The sequence below is a fragment of the Chaetodon trifascialis genome, chromosome 7 (genome assembly GCF_039877785.1).
Source record: "Chaetodon trifascialis isolate fChaTrf1 chromosome 7, fChaTrf1.hap1, whole genome shotgun sequence".
In the NCBI taxonomy this organism is placed as follows: domain Eukaryota; kingdom Metazoa; phylum Chordata; class Actinopteri; order Chaetodontiformes; family Chaetodontidae; genus Chaetodon; species Chaetodon trifascialis.
In genome coordinates this window covers 29,807,920-29,828,391 of record NC_092062.1, presented here as the reverse complement: position 1 = coordinate 29,828,391, position 20,472 = coordinate 29,807,920, and the positions used below count along the sequence as shown (strand labels likewise).

At 50.5% G+C, this 20,472-nt stretch overlaps 1 protein-coding gene across 1 annotated transcript in view; it reads left to right on the top strand.

The window, feature by feature from the left end:
* LOC139333273 (neural-cadherin) overlaps positions 1 to 20,022 on the top strand; it is a 111,137-nt gene extending 91,115 nt beyond the window's left edge. Inside the window, exons 18-34 of the mRNA XM_070965537.1 lie at positions 629 to 1,258; positions 1,350 to 2,346; positions 3,575 to 3,668; positions 7,261 to 7,445; positions 7,942 to 8,177; positions 11,786 to 12,063; positions 12,966 to 13,180; positions 14,434 to 14,561; positions 14,675 to 14,802; positions 15,213 to 15,324; positions 16,062 to 16,242; positions 16,570 to 16,736; positions 16,863 to 17,127; positions 17,235 to 17,415; positions 17,503 to 17,753; positions 18,530 to 18,687; positions 19,168 to 20,022. Coding sequence (XP_070821638.1) covers positions 629 to 1,258; positions 1,350 to 2,346; positions 3,575 to 3,668; positions 7,261 to 7,445; positions 7,942 to 8,177; positions 11,786 to 12,063; positions 12,966 to 13,180; positions 14,434 to 14,561; positions 14,675 to 14,802; positions 15,213 to 15,324; positions 16,062 to 16,242; positions 16,570 to 16,736; positions 16,863 to 17,127; positions 17,235 to 17,415; positions 17,503 to 17,753; positions 18,530 to 18,687; positions 19,168 to 19,851 — 4,890 coding nt within the window. The 3' untranslated portion in view covers positions 19,852 to 20,022. The remainder of the gene's footprint in view (positions 1 to 628; positions 1,259 to 1,349; positions 2,347 to 3,574; positions 3,669 to 7,260; positions 7,446 to 7,941; positions 8,178 to 11,785; positions 12,064 to 12,965; positions 13,181 to 14,433; positions 14,562 to 14,674; positions 14,803 to 15,212; positions 15,325 to 16,061; positions 16,243 to 16,569; positions 16,737 to 16,862; positions 17,128 to 17,234; positions 17,416 to 17,502; positions 17,754 to 18,529; positions 18,688 to 19,167) is intronic.
* The last annotated feature ends 450 nt before the right edge of the window (positions 20,023 to 20,472 follow it).

Here is a 20,472-nt window from a genome sequence, read left to right as displayed (position 1 = left end):
AATGTTATTCAGCTGCCTGTGACAGCCGGCGACCGTGTTTCATTACAGCCCTCCTATAATGAAATCCATTTTATTACCACGACAATGGGGACTGCTCTGTGGGTGACGGTTTTTTACATGTTGGTTGTTTTCGAGTCAGAAAGTCTTTCAGTATCACCAAAACCTAGATTACCAGTTTGCAGTGCTTTTTAAAAATCTTTTTAACTTCAAAAGCAGGTCCATTTCTAATTCTAAGCAAGTAGATTTGAACTATTTATGTATTTTAAAAGGAGAAAAGTCAAGGAGGAGTTCAGAATTCTTGAATAAAGATGTTCAGTTACAGCATTAAAAACATGAATTAAAAGGAGTAGAAGGATAGAAAAGATCAAGATGAATGGATTGAATAAGGACTGTGGTGTAAAGTAGATCATATAGATAAGATCAGTGGATCTGTGACTTAACTTTCCTTCATTTGGTCCTGAAGATTTTGTCAAAGGCAGCAGAGAACATGAGAGTTTTGAACCCGGTGTTGAATGATTTTGGTTTGGACCAGGGAAGGTGAGCAGACCTCCACCTGGTGTCCGGAGAGACCGCAGGGATCCGTGTGGGTGAAGTTATCGAGATGTTTGGGTTTCTCTGTCCTTTGCAGGTGTCAGCCACAGATCCAGACCAGGAGGCCGACCAGACCGCCCTCCGCTACTCCCTCCATGGCCAGGGCGCCGGCGGCGAGTTCACCATCGACGAACGAACTGGAAGAATCTACGCCCAGAGGCGCCTGGACCGGGAGGAGCGCCCGGCCTGGCGATTCCTCGTGCTCGCCACAGACGAGGGGGGGGCAGGACTCACGGGGTTTGCTGATGTGCTCTTAGAGGTCCGGGACGTCAACGACAACGCACCCTTCTTCCCGTGTCCGGCAATGGAGGTAGACGGGTGTTTTGTCGGCCAAGTGCCCGAAAATTCACCTGCCGACACCTCTGTCATGGAGATGCGCGCCATGGACCTGGACGACCCCAACGAGGGAAAGAACGCCATGCTGACCTACAGCATCATCAAGAACGTCCGCAACGAAATCAACCTCAACCTGTTCTCCATCAACGCCAGCACAGGGACCATCTACACGGTTCTGCGTTCCCTGGACCGGGAGACGGAGGACCAGTATCTGGTGGTGGTGGAGGCCAGGGACGGCGGGGGTTTGGCAGGAACAGGAACAGCCACCATCATGGTTTCAGACGTCAACGATCACCCACCCGTCTTCACTCAGAGGCTCTACACTTCTCAGGTGAGTCCACCAAGGCAAGCGGGTTTATTTGTGGGCCTTTTCCGTCACCGTCTTTCAGCGTTGTGATTCTGTTGTGTCCGCCGGTGTTCAGGTGACAGAGGACCTGGAGGTGAACAGCGAGGTCCTCGTGGTTTCTGCCACAGACGGCGACGAGGGCGAGAATGCCGTGGTGACCTTCAGCATCGTCGCTGGTGACGAGGACAGGAAGTTCTTCGTGGAGACGGACAAAGTGAACCGACGCGGCGTGATAAAACTTAAGAAGAAGGTGGACTTCGAGAAGCCCCACGAGAGGATGTTCAATCTGACCCTGAAGGCTGAAGACGCCGATTTCTTCAGCCTGGCTTACTGTCTAGTTCAGGTGGAAGACTCCAATGACCACGCCCCCGTATTTTTCCCACAGTTCTATGAGTCCCCGTCCATGTCTGAAGACGTACCTGTGGGGACGATTGTCGCTCAGGTGACAGCGTCTGATCTAGACTCGGGCCAAAATGGACGCTTTTCTTACAGCATTTCAAAGGAGTCAGACCCCTACAGCCAGTTTCTGGTGGACCAGTCTGGTTGGGTGGTAGTGGCCGACTCTCTGGACCGGGAGAAAATCTCGCAGCACAGGATCATGGTCCTCGCCATGGACGCCGGGACTCCACCCCTGACTGGCACTGCCATCGTCATGGTGACCATACTTGACATTAACGACAATGGGCCAGAGTTCGAGGTCCCGTATAAGCCCGTGGTCTGGGAGAACACGCCAGCCCCGCAGGCGGTTCAAATGAACGAAACCTCCCTCCTCCTGCACGCCACCGACCGGGACACCTCCACCAACGGCGGGCCGTTCTCCATACGGCTGCTCATGCTCACCTCCGACGCCACCAACTTCAACCTGACCGACTTTCGAAACGGCAGCGCGGCCGTCACCGCCCTCCGGACCTTCGACCGCGAGCGGCAGAAGGAGTACCACCTCCCAATTCTCATGATTGACAGCGGCTCTCCACCAATGAGCTCCACCAGCACGCTGACGGTGGTGATCGGCGACAGGAACGACCACCCTCACTTACCAGGACACACCAACTTCATCGTCTACAGTTACGAAGGTGAGTTTCTCTGTTTTTGTCGGCTGATTCAGAGAGAAGGAGGTTTTTTTTCTGGCGTCCGGACTCTCAGCGAGGGGAGGAGGCGTCGGTTCGGCCGTGCTCGTCCCTGTTTGCGAGCAGGAGCGGCACAGCGGGGCTTTCTCCTGCTGTAGTGGAAATGCATGTCATCGCAGTGAGGCTCGGCTTGCCCCTGGCAAAGTGAACTGCTTCAAAGTAAAAGTGAAGTATTTTCTTTGGCTCCCTCGTGCTGCTCGCAGCGACTCAGCCCTTCTTTTAGACTTCTGCAGAATGCCACTGCTTCACCTTTGTTTTGCGGCTGTTATTTACTTGTTAAGCTCAGTCTATCCAGGAACATGCTTTTCTTAGTGCACTCTGGTTTTAATCTCACACCTGAGAGCCTCAGAGTACAACCTGCTCCTCTCCGCTCCGCTGCAGACGCTGCCTTGCTCAAGGACGCGCTGATGGTAGCTGTAGACAGACGAGAGAATATTTGTCATTCATCGTCCTGGATCAGGGTTCGCCAGCTGGTCTGAGGGATCCAAGCCGGTGTCAGAGACGGGCTCCTCTAACCTTCAGCGCCCCCGGAGCCCCTCCACCACCCCCGGAGTGCTCTGTGCTCGTGTTGTTAAGACTGTACTCGTCACAGTCGACTGCTCGCAGCCTCCTGCTCCAGCCCACATCACTTATTTAGCGCTTCATACCATCTGTCAGCCTCCTGTAATTTGCTGGAAAAACTAAGGTTCTCTGTAATGTATTTTTAGTGGAATCCCTCTCCGGGGCCTCTCCACACCAAAGTACATTAACCCGCTAATACGAATCCATCACGTAGCTCAACAACATGCCATGAAGCAAACAATTAACTCCAGCTCAAGTCCCAGGTTTGACGGGCTCATAAACAGGAGCCATTTTTAAAAGGCAGCTGATTTCACAGCTAAAGAGATTACAGTGCCGCGTTAGGCTTTTTTTGGAACGGGGGGGGGGGGGCACACTGTGAGTGCGTCTAATGTGTGCACGTCTTCCCGCTGTGCTGTCAAACCATGACCAAGCCTGCCAATGAGGCGTCGCCCGCCACCTTATCTCCTGAAAGAAGCCTCCACGTTCTCTCCTTCGCTCTTAATATTTGGGTTGTACCACAGGGATCCCTTTCACTCTAAACTAATTCCTTTGAAAGCCAATGCTTTTTTTTTTTTGTCTTTGTTTTTTTCTTTGACTTCCCGCCTCCTGACAGGTATTCTCCCGATGACGGTGCTCGGACAAGTTCAATCCCCCGACCTTGATGACTGGAGCAAGAAGGTGTACCGGTTCGAAGGCAAACCATCCAGGTACTTTGATCTCATGCGGCGAAGACTGTGAGAGGGCTGAGAGGTGGCATGCACAAAGAGGATGATGGGAGATGGAAAAGTTCTAGTCAGGTATGTGTGGAGGGCTCTGAAGGAGAGCAAGGCCACGAGGTGATGAAGGTAGACAGACAGAGAAGAGGAGGTGTAGACAGGTATCACAGAGGTGGAGCGATATGAGCAACCTGAGGAAGAGAAGGAGCGAGAGCAGACGAGAAGACAGGACGCAAACGAGAGGCGGAGAGAGAAGTGGAGGTCAACAGAGAATGAGTGGCGGAGGTAAAGAGGACGAGAGGTAGGCAGTACTGTTGTTTTTGACGGCCTGTTTTAATTTCAGTCTCAGTCTAGTCTTCGTGTCAAGCTGTCGTTTTAGTTTTTATCAGTTTCAGTCACGTTCGTACTCTTTTAGTCAAGTTTCAGTCGACTACAAGTCTGAGCATTTTAGTCTTATTTTAGTCAGAATTATCCCTGACTGTTTTAGTCCAGTTTCAGTCAATGAAAACTGTATTTTAGTCTCTTTTTAGTGATGCAGTTCTATTTAACCCAGTCAGTATAGTATAAGTACCTCGTAGTATAAACCAAACCAAAGTTTTCTTTGAGCCATTTCACAGTTCAAACGAGGTTGTCTTATTATATTATTGTTAGCTTACAGACTGAAGAAAACATCCATTCCAGACACGAAGACGCTCTGATTTGAATTCACAACATATTTATTTCACCAAGCAAAGCCGGCTGGCCGGCCATCGGTCCGTCCTCTGTCAGCTGTCTGTCGTTAACGCTAACCTACCGCAGCTGCAGCTTCTAAATAACGCTGCGAGCGGGGATTGAGGAAGTGACGTCGCTGCGACTGCGCAGTGCGACCTGATGCAGCCGCTGAAGTGAGACACAGGAAACAGAAATACTGCAAAATAATAAGAACAACACGACTAAACGAGATGAAATAACGTTCGAACATTTCGTCATTTAGTCAACGAAAATGAAGAGACATTTGAACAGAGCTTTTATTTTGTAAACCACAGTTAGTCTCCTTTTTATTCACCAACAATATTGCATTATATATTTAATTATAGTTATCGTCACATGACCAGCATTTACGTTGATTATCGTCTCGTTTTCGTCACGTGATAAAGGTTTGTTGATGACGATATTTAATCATATTTAGTGACCTGGAGAGGAGGAGGAAGACAGATACAAGTAAATCAAACCTTCAGCTGGGTTAGTTTTCCGTGCCTTTGTCAGGTTCCAGGTTTCAGTTCTTTCATGAAGCGTTGTTGTTGTGATCTAACGTAGAGTCGACCTTTCACATCAGTGTGCACTTAAAAAACCTCAGTGGGGATAATCCGGCTGTCGTCCGACCTCGACCAGCGTCCTCGTGTTGAGGACGAGACCGAAAGCTCCCAAAGACAAAGAAAACCCAAACAGTTTTAGTCAGATTCTAAAAGGGAGGAACTCAGTTCTTTGCAGTTGGTGAACGGATCCTTTCAGTCATCAGGTGACTGAAATGAAAGCAGTGATGTGAACGAATGACGTGATGAAGGTCTGACCCCTGCAGAGCTCACGTGACACCGTCTGGACGCCTTCACTTTAAATGCACAAGCTAGTAGTTCTGGATAGAAGCTGCCGGAGAAGGCAGATGTAAAGCTGTTTTAGGATGCGTCGGAGCTAAAGCAGGAAAGACTTCCTGTTAAAGTGTCCCCTCTCATGTGACGCGCAGCAAGAGATGCACGAAGAAACAGAGAGACAATGAAAGAGCGCACAGGAACTGACAGGTTTAAAATAGAGAGGGAGAGACAGTACAAAGGTGCAGCGCGACAACCGGGAGAAAGGAAAATTAGGACAGAGAGGGAGGCAGTTTGAAGGGGAAACAAAGAAGGAGTGAAAGAGAATGAAAGGGCAGAGGACGGGAGGAGAGAGAGATAGAAGAGGGGATCTGACTTGTCAGGAACAGTGCTATTAATACTTCATAACCAGCGGTATTGAAAATTCCCAGTGAAGCACGGCGAGGGCGCGCTCGTTTTGTTTGATGAGGCGAGGCTTCGTGCGGGCGCGTTGAAAGGGGAGCCTGATTGCGCTCCCTGCCACCTCCTCTTCTAACGAGATACCTGCAGAATAACGGGGGACGACAAGAGACGCCGAGAACGCGGCCGAGAACAAAGGAACCGCGGGAGAATTAGCATAGATGCTCCTGAGCCGCCGTCCTCCAGCCGCAGGAAGCCGCTTGTTCGGCGTGTGGATCCGGCGCTGCCTGCATGTTATTTACATACACAAGTGATACAAACTTGAGGAAAACAGCGTTCAGGTCGGGTGAAGCAGCCCCAGCGGGCCAATAACAACATGTCACCTCACAGGAAATCAAGACAACAAACGGCATGTTACACATAAAGAGTAGAAGAAGAAGAAGATGTGAGCATGCGGTGGTTTGTTCGCATTGATCTGCACATTATCTCCTCTCTTTGTTTCCTGTTGGCGGGGGCTGTGTTGCAGTTTGAAATCTTTAAAGCGTGACATAAATCCAGGAGCAGGTACATACGTGACAGCCTCGCGCAGCAGCGGCGCCGGTTTGATCCCGGATGCGTCCTTGGCCTCGGTTCAGTCGAGGCTAATTAATCCGTCTGGTTTGAGCTGAATGTCACCGCGGTGCACAGAGGTTAAACAGTTACACGAGCCCGATGGCACACGCTCAGCACCGGGTTTGAACCCGGGCCACGGCGTCTGGGACCGGCTCGCCGCCGCAGCGCCACAGAGAGCGCCAAGGTCCTCCAGATCAAGAAGGTGGATCGATGTTCAATCACAGACTTCCATCTGCTCAGAGTTTGATCTGAGGAAGACTTCACAACATCTGAGAGTGAATGGAAAAGAGATGAAGAACATTAAGACAGGATTTTATTCCACCTCTTCCCTCAGTGTCATAAACCATGAAGTTCACTTCTATCATTTCTGCAGACACAGAATAAAGATGTTCCCAAATCTGAATGTGACATTTGGCAAAAAACGTCAAATCTATACAAACACAGATGTGATGTGTGTGAGCTGAACCTGTGTTTGGAGAAGAAACATCTTCTGTTCAAATCAGATTTCATTTTAATGTCAAACCGTTTGAATAATTCACGACGTGAAGTTTGAGGCTTCCAGGCCACAATGGAGGACGCTTGTGTGTGTGTGCGTGCGTGTGTGTGTGTGTGTGTGTGTGTGTGTGTGTGTGTGTGTGTGTGTGTGTGTGTGTGCGCGCGTGTGCGTGCGTGCGTGCGTGTGTGTGTCTGTGCCTCACATGATGCATTCTGCTCATTTATCTGAACTCCAAACTCAGAAACCACATGAAAGGTGGTTTTAACGTGTGACTGAAGAGTGAAGACGAGGGATGCAGTCCTCTTCAGCAGAGAAGCTGCACACAGACACACAGCACATAATAACACACTCATGGTGGGAGGAAGCGGCGAATGTGGCCAATCACAGACACATAATGTAACCAGCATATACCAGCCATAACCAGCAGCCTGAAGCAGCCTCTCTCTCTCTCTCTCTCTCTCTCTCTCTCTCTCTCTCTCTCTCTCTCTCTCTCTCTCTCTCTCTCTCTCAGGTTGTTCAGTCTGAACCAGAGCTCCGGGCAGCTCAGCATCAGGGAGGGGGCCCCCCCGGGCTCGTACCGCCTGCAGGTACGCGTGTCGGACCACACCTGGCCCGACGTCACCTCCACAGCTCAGGTGGACGTCAGGGAGCTGCAGCAGGACGCTCTGCAGAACGCCGCCTCCATTCGCATCACCAGTGAGTCCCAGAGTGATGATGACGATGGTGATGATGGTGATGATGATGAGACTTTATTAAACTCATAACCGTTATTGAAGGTTTTTTAAGTTGCTTGGTAACGCCTCAACGCGCTGACGAGGTGCACACGTGCACGGCCCGCTGGTTGTCGTGGTGACTGTAATTGATGGGGAGTGATGTTGCGTATCCCAGAATGCCGCGAGGTCCCGGTTTGGGAGCTGTCAGTCCCCCCAGGCTCCTCCAGCACCAACAGACAGAGAGGCATGATGGGAAAAAACTCGCTCTTCTTCCTCTCCTGTCTCCTCTTGTTTCGTCTCCTCCTGTTTTTTTTCTCTCCCCTTTTCAGAATTTGGGTTTTTTCTCTCTTCATCTTTCTTTTTTCCCGTCTCATCATCTTCCTCGTCTCGTCTCGTAGTGTTACGTCTCTGTCCAGTGTCTCTCTGCTGCTGGTGGTCTGTGAAGCTCGTGTATGAGTCTGTTGAACTTTCTCCTCCAGATCTGACGGCGGAGGAGTTCCTCAGCAGTCGAGGAGGCGAGCAGAGTCGCTTCTCCCGTCTGGGTCAAGCGTTGGCTGAACTGCTGCAGACTCTGCCGGAAAATGTCCAGATCTTCTCTGTGGGCGACGCCGGCCAGCGGGGGGAGAAGGCCCTCGACGTCTGGTTCGCCGCTCACGGCTCGCCGTACTACAAGGCGGAGAAGCTGCACGGCTACGTGGCGGCAAACAAAGCCAAGGTGAGGAGAGCGTCCATGAAACGCGGTGCTGCTCTGTCATGAACTCAGGGTCAGAGTCACGCCAGGTCCTTTTTTATTCCTCTAAAACTGTCTGGATTCAAGCTTTCTGGCCTCTCAAACACCAACAACCCAGAGTTTTTAAAGACACGTCCAAAAGCATAACGTGTGAAAGTCCTGCACAAACATCTGAAACATACAGAGACAGTAAACGAAGGCTTCATAGCAGATGATGCTGTCACAGCAGCGACGTCTGAAGGATTCTGAAAGAACACTTAAGACACAGAGTGAAGTTTAGGGGAAAGTCTAAAACATCTGGAAGACTTGTTCCTCATGCTTTATTTTCTGCTTTTACTTTAGTTTTATAAGAACTGAAATATGGAAATACTCTGTTTTGTTTAAAAAGTGAACAAGTTCAGACTCATTTCAGTGTGTTTAAGTGTTGAAAGCAAACATCAACGAGGCTGAACAGCAAGTTTTAAAGGTCGAAACAGACCAAAGAATCAGAGTTTTGTTCCACGGGATAAAAGATCAGGACAGTCTGAGAGACGAGTTGAGTCCGAATGAGCTGTGAAAGCAGTGAGCGGGTCAGCTGACCGGCGTCACGTCGGATGACGACACATTAATTACTCATCAGTTAAACATCACTTCACACGTCCTGTGACCCGATTCACAGCCGTCTCACACATCCAGCTTACAGCGAACACACAGCGTCCACACGGACATGCAAACACGCATCTCCAGCGAGCGGCTGCTCGTACGACACACGCACACACCGTGCACACGTGCACACGTGCACATGAATATTTTACATCCATTAAAAGCATGAGAGCAGCTGCTGACCTCAGGTCAGTGCTGTGAGAGGCAGGAAGGTGATGACAGTCACTGAACCATGTAAACACGCATGTTAAACACACACGTGCACGCTCACACGTGCACGCTCACACGAAGACCTCTGAACAAGTCATGTTCAAGTATGCAGCAGTGGAAGAAGTACTGCGATCATTGAAGTAGTAATACCTCAAAGTGTGCTCTGTTCTGCTGCATTTGGGATGTTACTGTAGTAAAACTGCAAAAATATTATCGTCAGTGTCACCAAATACTTCAAGTACCACTGGTAAAAGTACTCTTTCACTCAAAAGTACTCATTAAGCCCATTTCCAAATAAAATATGTTTACTTTATGTACTGCTGAACAGCCTCTGAATTTCAAGGATCAATAAAAGCTTTGTCGTGATTATGTTGTCGATTAGATTTTGTTTTATTCATCTGTAATACTAATTATATATAATAATATAATAAAAGTGTTACTGCAAAGTAGTAAATAAAGTTATCAAATGAATGTAGTGAAAAAAGTACTTTTGCCTCTGAGATGTAGTGTAGTACAAGTACAGAGTACCAGAAAATGGAAATACTCAACAGTCTCTAAAAACGTCATAAAACTGCCAAAAGAATAATGAAAGAGAAAAGAAATGAAGGAGAAATCAAACTGTCAGAGGAGGAAAGTACTAAAACACTGACTCGCCGATGAATGAATGAAGTCTAAAAACATGAAACAATTGAACTTTTGTGTTTGACTGATTTTTATCATTTTAATGACGGTTAAATCTTTAAATATCACATTTTTTGTCCTCATTTTCCTTCTGAGAGCCGGTTTCACTTCCAGGTTAAGAGAATTCCCAAATTCAGTTTCCTCTAATTGAATCTGCTTTTCTATACTGTCATACATATTATCTCATTCTGACGTGATGACGTCAGCTGTGACCAATCAGCTGATGCGCTTTGCTGAAAGGTTACAATGACACTCGGCTGTTACCTGATCAGTATTAATCTGAACAATTTGTTAATTTATCTGGAAAATATCTACAGATTATTTGATAAAAACCAAATAATTCATAGATATAAAATGTCTAAAAATCGTCTATAGCTCATAAAATCAAAGCTAAAACACTGAAAATGAGCAAAATGAAGTGACAAAAACAATAAAAACCATAAAAACCAAAGTATTAAGTATAAAGTCCAGTACGAGGCGCACGGGATGATTAAAAATAGCTTGGAGATTAAAAGCTTCAGAAAGACGTCTTTATTATCTCAGGTTAAAAGGAAAAGTGTCTTGGCTGCTGATTTAGAGGAGGAACGTCAGACAAACACAGAAAGACGAGATGAAGCGGCTCTGGAGCCAGAAACTGAAGCCCTGCCCGGGACGAGTACGTCACTGTGGATCACAGCCGAACAGCTGAACTCCAAAAAAGACCAACGCACAGTTGGAGAGAGACAGGAAGCCCAGAGGGACTCACCCATAAAGACAGCCAGAGAGAAGAATCAAGATGACAAGCGAGGAGACGTTGGATTCTCCAACTGAGAGCGAACACACACACACACACACACACACACACACACACACACACACACACACACACACACACACACACACACATGCACACACACACACACACACACACCACAGTTCATAAATAACACTCAGGGAAATAAAGTCGGTTCAGGTGTCGCTGATGCAGCTCGACGTCAGATTAAAGAGAGCTGCTGTCATTGGCTGCAGCTCTGCGACGTTCACACACCGCCCATGACCTCAGCGGTGTTAGCTTTATTCTGCATTCCCCACACTTTAAACTGTACCTTTACGTTAGCGTAGCCTCCTGCTAGCTTTACGTTAGCGTAGCCTCCTGCTAGCTTCAGTCAGTCTGTACCTCTTCAGGGACTGATTTGTTTCAGCTTGTTGTTGTCTAAGATTCATTTTAGCTTGTGTTAGCTTCTGTTTAGTTTAATCCTAGCGTCACTTTCAGTTAGCGGCCTTTATGCACGTTTAGCTTCAAGCTTGTTTGTTTCACTTTCCTTTAGTATCCGTTAGCTTGTTGTATTTGTTTAAGTGTCGTGCTGGTTTTAGGTTCAAGTTGGCTTCGAGCTAGTTTTAGTTCTGGTTAGCTAATTTTGTTCAGCTAGCATTAGCTATTGTTATACTCTCAGTTATTTATGTTACATTGAGGTTCGCTCTACCTTCATGCTCAGTGTAGATTTTTCTGTTTGTCAGATTTAAGTCACAATGTGGAAACAGCATTGACACTACAAAGACAAACTGTTGGAAATGACTTTTCTAACTGATCTGAATCAGTCTGAAGTCAGCATCAACAGTTTCAGACCAATACTATAATACAAAGTACGTGTGAGCAAACAACTGATATGAAATACGTGAATTAATTAAAAGTTTCTTACATCAACCAAACACTTTGTCCGCGTCGCTTACTGAAATGTTTGCAGACTTGTTGTTCTGACCTGAGGGGTGTTCACGTGATTTTTCCTGGTGGGGAACTTTATTTTTCTGATGGTCCGGACACCTCATGGACGCAGGATCAGTCCTAGACTGTTAGTTTGGTTTCGTTTACCTTCAGTTGTAGTTTCAGGCTGGTTTTAGTTTAGCTTAGCTTAGCTTAGGTTTAGTTGGGTTAGCTTCATGCTAGTGGTAGTTTCATATTAGCTTTAGCTTCGGTTACGTTTATGCTAGTTTTAGTTTGATGTCTTTTTCTGTCTTTTTCTTTGCTTTTTAACATAACAGAAGTATTTTCTGTGTGTCGTCTCTTCTCGGACCCCCTGCAGCTGGAGGCCTTGTTGGACGTGTCCATCTCTCAGGTGGGCGTTGATGACTGTCCCCACACAGACTGCAGTCAGTCTGGAGGCTGCAGCAACGACGTCTCCTTCAGCCACGCCCCGCTGCCTCTCAGCACCGGTAACACCTCTCTGGTGTCGCTGTCGGCCTCATCGGCGGCACGATGTGGCTGCCGGGCGCGAGAGGTGATCCACCTGCCCTGCTCCGCCTACCCCGCCAACCCCTGCCTCAACGGGGGCACCTGCCAGGACGGGCCGCTGGGATACAGGTAGGAGACGTCTAAGGGAAGGCCTGCCATGTGGTCTGTTTGGGTCTGTTGTGTGTTGATTGTGAACGAGTCCTTCTTCCAGTTAAATTTTCACAAAAGCAGTCGAGAGAATTTGGACTCTATAAACAAATATCACTGCCATTAAAGAGCTGTCGTAATAAGAAACGTTTTTCTAACGAGACATCACTGTGAAACGCAGCTCGTCTGTGTCTCGATAGTTTTCACCGTCGACTAGAAGTCTGCTCGTCGTCTGCAGCAGATTCAAGTCCAGAACTGTTAGCGTCGCTGTCTGAAGCTAGCAGAGGCTTCCCATTTGTTCAGTGATTAGTTCTGAGTAAATCTGTCAAACATTGTGGAGATTTAATAAGAGCGAGGGAGCTCGAACCCTCCAAAGCCTCGTTTTCAGCTGCATGTTCAGCAGTCGACTTTGAATTGTCAAATCATTTTAATGGTTTGAATATCGAACTCAGCATCTCAGCTGCTCTGTCTGACAGATGCTTCTCCCTCCGTCGCTCTCTTCGCTCTTTCTTCCATCCCCAGTAAATCCTGTTTACGCTGGCAGAGAGAGACTACAGTTACTTTCAATTAGCTGTCTGTCTGTCAAGGTTTCTCTCTCTGCTTGTGTCCGTTTGTCATGTGAACTAATGTCGGCAGGTGGACAGAGACCTGCAGCAGCAGCTGAGACGCTTCTGTAGATGATACTTCACAGATTTACATTATATTACAAGATCCAGAGTTTGAGATGCTCTGGTTAGTCTCATGTATGTGTTATCTTTAGAAGCTGGAACCAGCAGAAGCAAAGTGAACTAAATTCAGTGTGTTTGAACGAAGCCTCCAGCAGCAGGAGCTCATGTTCATGTTGGTGATATTATCAGGTGAAATCAGCTCTGTCTGTCCCTCAGGTGTAAGTGTCCTCCCATGTTCGACGGGCCTGAGTGTCAGCAGACCAAACACAGCTTCGGCGGCCAGGGCTACGCCTGGTTCCCTCCCATCATGCCTTGCTTCCAGAGCCACATCACCCTGGAGTTCCTCGCTGAGTCGGCCAACGGGCTGCTCCTCTACAACGGGCCGCTCGGACCCGCCCACTCCGGGGAGCAGGAGGACTTCATTGCCCTCGGTGAGTTGACTGCTGAGGGCTGAAGCTCCGAACGTTAGAGCTTAAAAAGATTATTTAGTGCAGAACGTGTTCTGCATCAGTGTGTTCAGGAAGCCGTTTCTCTGCCTCCGTGCTCCTGCAGCACGTCTCCAGAATACTGCAGGACATCAGACATCAGGCAGGGTCCATCACAGACACGTCACGGCAGCGTGTCAGCCGCAGTCTTCATCACAGATGCTTTGGTTGCAGCAGGACAGGTTTGATTGATGGTTGATCATTAAGCTGTTTTTGGAGCCTCATCAGTTGAGATCAGAGTTTGTTCTGTTGAGGATCGAGGAAATCAAGAAAACCTCGATTAAATCTTCTGGGGAGGATCTCACCTCAGGAGGTTCAGTCCACACTGAGCACTGAACACGACAGTGTCCAGTCCAGAGAAGGTCTGCGTGCACAGAATAGACTGCATGAGATAATGTGGAACGATGAGAGGGACCAGAGGAGGGTTAGAACTGGTCCACAAAGACCAGGGAGTGATTGTACGCTCGTGGCGCTGGAGTGTTGGGTCAGACGAGGCCGGTCTGTCGTTGGCAGCTTTAGTGATCAGAGCTGGGTGCGATGGTCCCGCGAGGCTGGGCGGGGCTCCTCCGCCCTCCTGAAACTGAAAACTGGGTGTGAAACGCAGCATCACTTTGCTAAAAGTTGAAGCGTTATTTTGAACTTGGAGGCGCTCTGACAAACATGCTAATCTCACAGAGCTGGTGGGAACGCCGCTCGTCCTTTTCAGCAAACACAAAGAGCGAATCAATGTGGCGCGTAAAGACGGTTTCCCAGTGGACGCAGAGCTTCATCGACTCTAATGTCAGCTCCCGGCGGTCCTGCCGTGGTCTTAACGGATTAGCCTGCAGATGGCCTTTCAAACGCGCCTTGCATAATCTTGTGGCATTACAGTTATGTAATTATTGAACCCGCGCTGCTGCTGCATGGGTCGGGGGGGGTCAAAGATGGCCGCAGCATCGATCGCTGTGAAGCATTTTTCACTCACATGTTCGATAACATGGCGCTGAGGTTGATGGGTCACACAAACACACGTCTGATCGGATGTTGAAAGAATCGACTGATCGGCTGCTGATTGGCTGCAGCAGCTCACAGCGAGACAAGACGTCGGGGTCGGAGGTTTGGTCATGTGACATCAGAAGCGATGTCAGATCAATCCAGGCATCATGTCACATCACCCTCTCATAAACAAAGTTTAAACTAAGACTCTCCTCCTCCATCAGAGCTGAGGAACGGGGTTCCAGCTCTGAGCATCAACCACGGATCAGGAACGCTGACCCTGCAGCTCCCGCCGAAATCCACCGTCACCGACCGCCGCTGGCACCGCCTCGACATCCTCAGTGACGGACAGGTGGGACGGACGTCTGCGTTCTGACTGTTCAGACTGTGTGGAATAACCTGAGCGAACACAGTGATCTGTGATCAGTGACAGCTGGTGATTCAGGGCATCTTCTCTGTGTTCAGGCCGTGCAGCTGATCCTGGACCAGTGTGGGGGGGTGGCGGTGAATGAGCTGGAGGGTGTTGGGGGGGACGCTCAGGAGACGGACGAGTCCGGCTGCAGAGCTGCAGGAGAGACGCCCGGAAACCAGAGGTGAGACGGAGCCCAGGGACGCAGAGACAGCGTCACTGTCCCCGTGTCAATAAAGATTTTTAATCATTCAAAACTACAACCAGTCTAACACCTCCTCTGTCCACTCCTCTCTCCTCCCCTCCTTTTCTTCCTACCTTCTCTCTACTCCCTCGTCTCCTCCTCCTCTTCTTCTTCTTCCTCATCGCTACATGATGTTCACCTCCTCCAATCCCTTCGCTCCTCCTCTTCTTCTCACTTCCGTCTTTCTCCTCTTCCCCTCTGCTCCTTCTCTTCCTCTACTTTGTCCTCATCCCATGTCACTCCTTCCATCCTCCACCTTTTCCTCCTCTTCCTCCTCTCCTCCTCATGTTGTTCTTTTCCTCCTCTCCCTCTTCCTCCCCTCTGCTCCTCCTCCTCCTCCTCCTCCTCAGGTATCTGAATGTCTTCCAGCCTCTTCAGTTGGGAGGGATGAAGGAAACTTCTCCTCACAGACGTTACCGTAGTTTCACCGGCTGCATCCGCAACTTAGTGGTGGACAGTCAGGTAACACTGTGTGTGTGTGTGTGTGTGTGTGTGTGTGTGTGTGTGTGTGTGTGTGTGTGTGTGTGTGTGTGTGTGTGTGTGTGTGTGTGTGTGTGTGTGTGTGTGTGTGTGAGTGTGTGTGTGTGTGGACAGATGGTGGTGTGTGCGCGACTCATCAGCCCAGGCCGACATCACAGGCCAAAGTCTAATCTAAGTGAAAAGATCCTTCCTCCTCGTCTTCCTCCTGAAACTAAGCGAACTAAAAGATCCTCTACCCACAATCCCTTGTGTTTTGGGGTTGTTTCCTGTGCTCTGTTGCTGAGCACCACAGCTGTGATGTTAGGAAGCGTTGCCACGTCCACGTGTTTTTAAAAACGTGCCTCGTTTGTGTGTTTTGGCCCTTCGACCACGAACAGTTTGAGCTCAGTGAAACGAAGCTTCTGGAAGAAGAAATTTTGTCAGGCTTCTGATTGGCCACCGCGAGGACGCTCATGTGGACATTCATGATCCCAGAGGATGAATCCTCGTCTTTAGTGAACCTCTAAATGCTCCTCTGGCGCCACCATCAGGTGAAAGTTGTCCACGTGTAACATCACAGTGTTAATGTCAGAGTGCTTCACGGTCCTGGAGGATGAACCGTCTCACGTCTGAATCGTTCTTATGACGAAAGAAATCATTAAGCATGAAGAGAAGAGAAGGCCTCTGTAGTCACAGCTCCATTCCTGCAGACACTGAAAACACCTCGTGCCTCCTTCCAGGTGTACGACCTGGCGTCTCCAGGTGAGAGCGTGGACAGCACGCCGGGCTGCAGGCTGACGGACGGGGTGTGTGTGACGGCGGCCGGCCCCTCCTGCGGCGTCCAGGCCTCCTGCCTCGCCGACTGGGGCTCCTTCAGCTGCGAGTGTCACCCGGGATACACCGGACACAAGTGTGACAGAGGTGAGGCTCTGAGTGTGTGTGTGTGTGTGTGTGTGTGTGTGTGTGTGTGTGTGTGTGTGTGTGTGTGTGTGTGTGCGTGTGCGTGTGCGTGTGCGTGTGTGTGTGCGTGTGTGTGTGTGTGTGTGTGTGTGTGTTGAGTAATTCTCTCTGCGTCAGGGTTTGTTTGAGGCTGGTAGTCGTGAAACCTTCACTGGTCGAGTTCACACGGCCTCATGTCTCCTTCCTCCTCCTCCTCCTCCTCCTCCTGCTCTTCCTCCTCCTCCTCCTCCTACTCCTCCTCCTGCTCTTCCTCCTCCTCCTCCTCCTCCTCCTCCTCCTCCTCCTCAGCCGTCCCAGAGTTCTCCTTCGACTCCGGCAGCGTTGTGCGTTTCCAGCTCAGAGGAGGCGGCAGCTCCCGCCGCACAAACGTCCAGCTGCTCCTCCGAACCAGAGCCTCCTCGGGCACCCTGCTCTCCGTGACATCCCGGGAAGCCAGCGAGTACGTCATCCTGGAGGTCAGTCAGAGCAGAGCAGCTTTCACAAATCCACTTCCTGTCACACGGGGACATAAACACAATAGACGTGAGGCATCATGGGAAGGATTCTCGAGCTGCTGGTGACCTTTGCTCTCTCTGGTTCAGATCACCGAGGGTCACCTCTCCGTCCGGGCCAACCTGGGCGACGGGGCTCACGGCCTGCGGCTGCCCGGCCAGCGGGTGGACATCGGCCAGTGGGTGCTCGTCAGTCTCAGTCGCCATGACAACCTCTTCATCTTGAGGCTGGAGCAGGGTGGGGGCTCGAGGGAGGTCCAGGCCCGGCTGGGGGAGCGCAGGGAGATCGTGGTTCACCCGGCCAGCGTGATGGTCGGCAGCGGTCCGAGCGCCGGAGACAAGACCGACTTCCAGGGTGAGATCTGCTTCCTGCTTCTGCTTCCTGATGGTCACATGTTTGCGTTTTCCTCCAGTCAGTGTCGAGCAGCGTTTCATTGTCAGTAAACCAAACTCTCCGTCCAGGTTGTCTGCGGGACGTGCGTTTGAACAGTCAGGTCCTGCCTCTGGACGGGCAGAGCCGGGACCTGGTGACGGTCCTGGAGAGGCGGGGCGTCGCTCCCGGCTGCTCCAGCGACGCCTGCAGCGCTCAACCCTGCCGCAGCCCGCTGCGCTGCGTCGACCTGTGGAGGAAACACCAGTGCAGGTGAGCGACACACAGACCCGCCCCCACCGACCCTCCGCCCGTTTACCTCACTCTGATGTCATTAACTCGTCTTCCCTCCATTGACAGGTGTCCCGGTGATCAGGTGACAGTGACGGACGACTCGGGTCGGCAGCGCTGCGTGCCGTCGCCCTGCGGATCAACTTCCTGCCGGAACGGTGGCACCTGCCAGGCGCTGTCACCTGACAGCTACCGGTGCCGGTGTCAGGAGGGGTTCAGGGGTCAGCGCTGCGAGCTGGGACAGGTCAAAGGTCACCGGCTGGCCGCCCTCAGCCCCAGCTCCATCCTGGCCATCAGCATGTGTCTGCTTGTCTTCTTCGGTAAGAGACGAAGGAGTTCTTCATGTTTATACCTTTAAGACAGTAAACAGGCAACACAGACCAACAGGAAGTGATTCAACACACATCCACACATAAAACTGCTTCTGGTCAACTCACAGGAAGTGAGCAGATCCATTTCCTCTTTGTGGAGGAAGTAGAAGAAGCAGCTTGTTAACATGAGCAGAGACACAGAATGAGACCTGCTGTCCTCCTCCTGGAGGCTTCACTTCCCTTTGAACGTGTTCGATTCTGACCGAGTGATCGTCTGCTCAGCGAGCGGCTGATCAGCTGATCAGCTGATCAGCTGATTGTGACGTAACGCATGCAGACCTTTTGTTCTGAACTTGTGTAACAGATCAGCAGATCAATAGTTTCCATCAGCATCGACCGTGAACTGCAGAAACGTCACAGTTCAGTTGCGTAAAGTTTTCCCAACGTCTGATCAACTACAGTGACTGTCGCTTCTGCCAGTGGTGCAGCTCGTTTTTCCCATCAGCCCCTGCTCCTGCTCGGCCCTGAAGGGGAGGCATTGAAGGGTGGAGACGAGTGATTCTCCTCCGTCTGTTTTCACCTGTTTCTAATGATCACGCCATGTTTGGAACGAACAAACGCTCGTTTACTGAAGCTTTAATGAGCTGCTGCTGCAGACGCACAGGAAGGAAGTGATGATGACGACGTTTGTGCCTCCTCCCCTCTCACTGTGTGTGCGTGTGTGTGTCTGCGTGTGTGTGTGCGCGTACGTGTGTGTGTGTGTGTGTGTGTGTGCGTGCGTGCAGCCGTGCTGGTGGCGGTGACGGTGTGGAACCAGAAAGGCAGCCGTAACAAGTTCAGGAAGCGAGGAGTTTACCACATCCCCGCCGAACACGAGAGCTGGGAGGACATCCGAGAAAACATCCTCAACTACAACGAGGAGGGGGGAGGGGAGCAGGACCAGGTACACACACGCACACACACACACACACACACACACACACACACACACACACACACACACACACACACACACACACACACACACACTCTGTTCTACTTTTTACATAACGGCTTACTTTATAAAGAACACACCCTGGACGCTGTCAGGAGATGGAACTTTTTTTAACAAACAGCACGCTGGGATCCAACAACATGTCCTACTTGTGTCCTACGATCAACACACACGCACACACACACACACACACACACACACACACACACACACACACGATGGCTCGGCTGCCTGCTCATTACGATCATTAACACACGAGGTGGTTCAGTATCGTGTCCGTGTAGACCGCCGAGGCTGGGGATCAAACTGGTGAAATGACACAGAGAGCCTGTAATATTCTGATGAATGTCCCTAGTGTCCCTGATGTCCCTCTGGACATGGACGCCTGCTCCTCCCGGTGTCTCACTGCGTTTTCCTCTCTGCTTGCAGAACGGATATGACATCACCGAGCTGAAGCGTCCGCTGTGCTCCAGCCTGTCTCAGTCCTCGTCCTGCACCACCGCGCCGCTCATCAAGTCCTCGCCCGGCTCCCAGGAGGAGGTTCACCCGTCCGGCTCGTCCTGCAGCTCGGGCGCTCCTTACCTCAGCATCCCGCACCACCACCACCACCACCATCACCAGCACGCCGCCGCCAACAGCTACAGCGGCGACACGGCCTACGCCGGCTACGCCGCCCATGCCGGCAGGGACATGGAGACAAGCGACAGAGGAGGGGGCTTCGTGGACGCCCCGGCGGGATCGCGCTCTCACGTGGACTTTAAAAACTACGTGTCGCGGATCATCTGGGAGGCGGACAACGACTGCGAGGCGTTCCCACTGGACGCGTACCACGTCTGGTGCGTGGAAGGCTCGGGGTCGTCGGCGGGGAGCCTCAGCTCCCTGGGGTCCGCCGCGTCCCGGAGAAACGCTGCCACCGCCCCCGATGAGGAGGAGGAGGAGGAGGAGGAAGATGAGGACGGGGGCGTGGTTTACGACAGGCTGTCGCGGTGGGGCCCCAAGTTCAAGGCCCTGAGCGAGATGTACGACCGGCCCCAGCTCGCCCTCACCTACAGGGACGCCGTGGCGTTCATACAGAGGAGCCACAGCCACGACCTGCTGCCTCAGCACCACTAGAGGGCGCCGCACAACACCAGGAGGAGCAGTGCTGCGTTCACGACCGTCTGAAAACAGGCACACGAGGAAAACGTGACGAGTCACCGTCAATAATCACCATATTAAAGCTCATCTTCATGATGTTAACGAGAACATTTCAGCAAATCTTTTATTACGTTCACATAAAATGAAACAAACTTCAGCTTCTCATTTAGATTAATTAATCTGATCTTTGATGTGGACGATTGGCTTTTTTAAAGGGACAAAAAAAAGTTTGTGCTCATTAAAACATAATTTATTGATGAATGTTTGTGTTTGTTCACATTTTGAAAATATGAAAGAATATTTTAATCAAACTGATTTAATGGATGAAGAAATAAAATGTAGTAAAACATCAGGTGGAGTTTATCAGCCACAGGAGCTGAGGGCACCTGTGCAAAACCACAGAAGAAGAGTGAACGTGCCGTGAGTGCAGCAGCTCTGCTCCTCCTCCTGCTCCTGCTCCTCCTCCTCCTCCTGCTCCTCCTCCTCCTGCTCCTCCTGCTCCTCCTGCTCCTCCTGCTCCTCCTGCTCCTCCTCCTCCTCCTCCTGCAGCTCCTCTGTGGTCCTGATGCTCCTTCATGTAGAAACCCGACGAGGCTC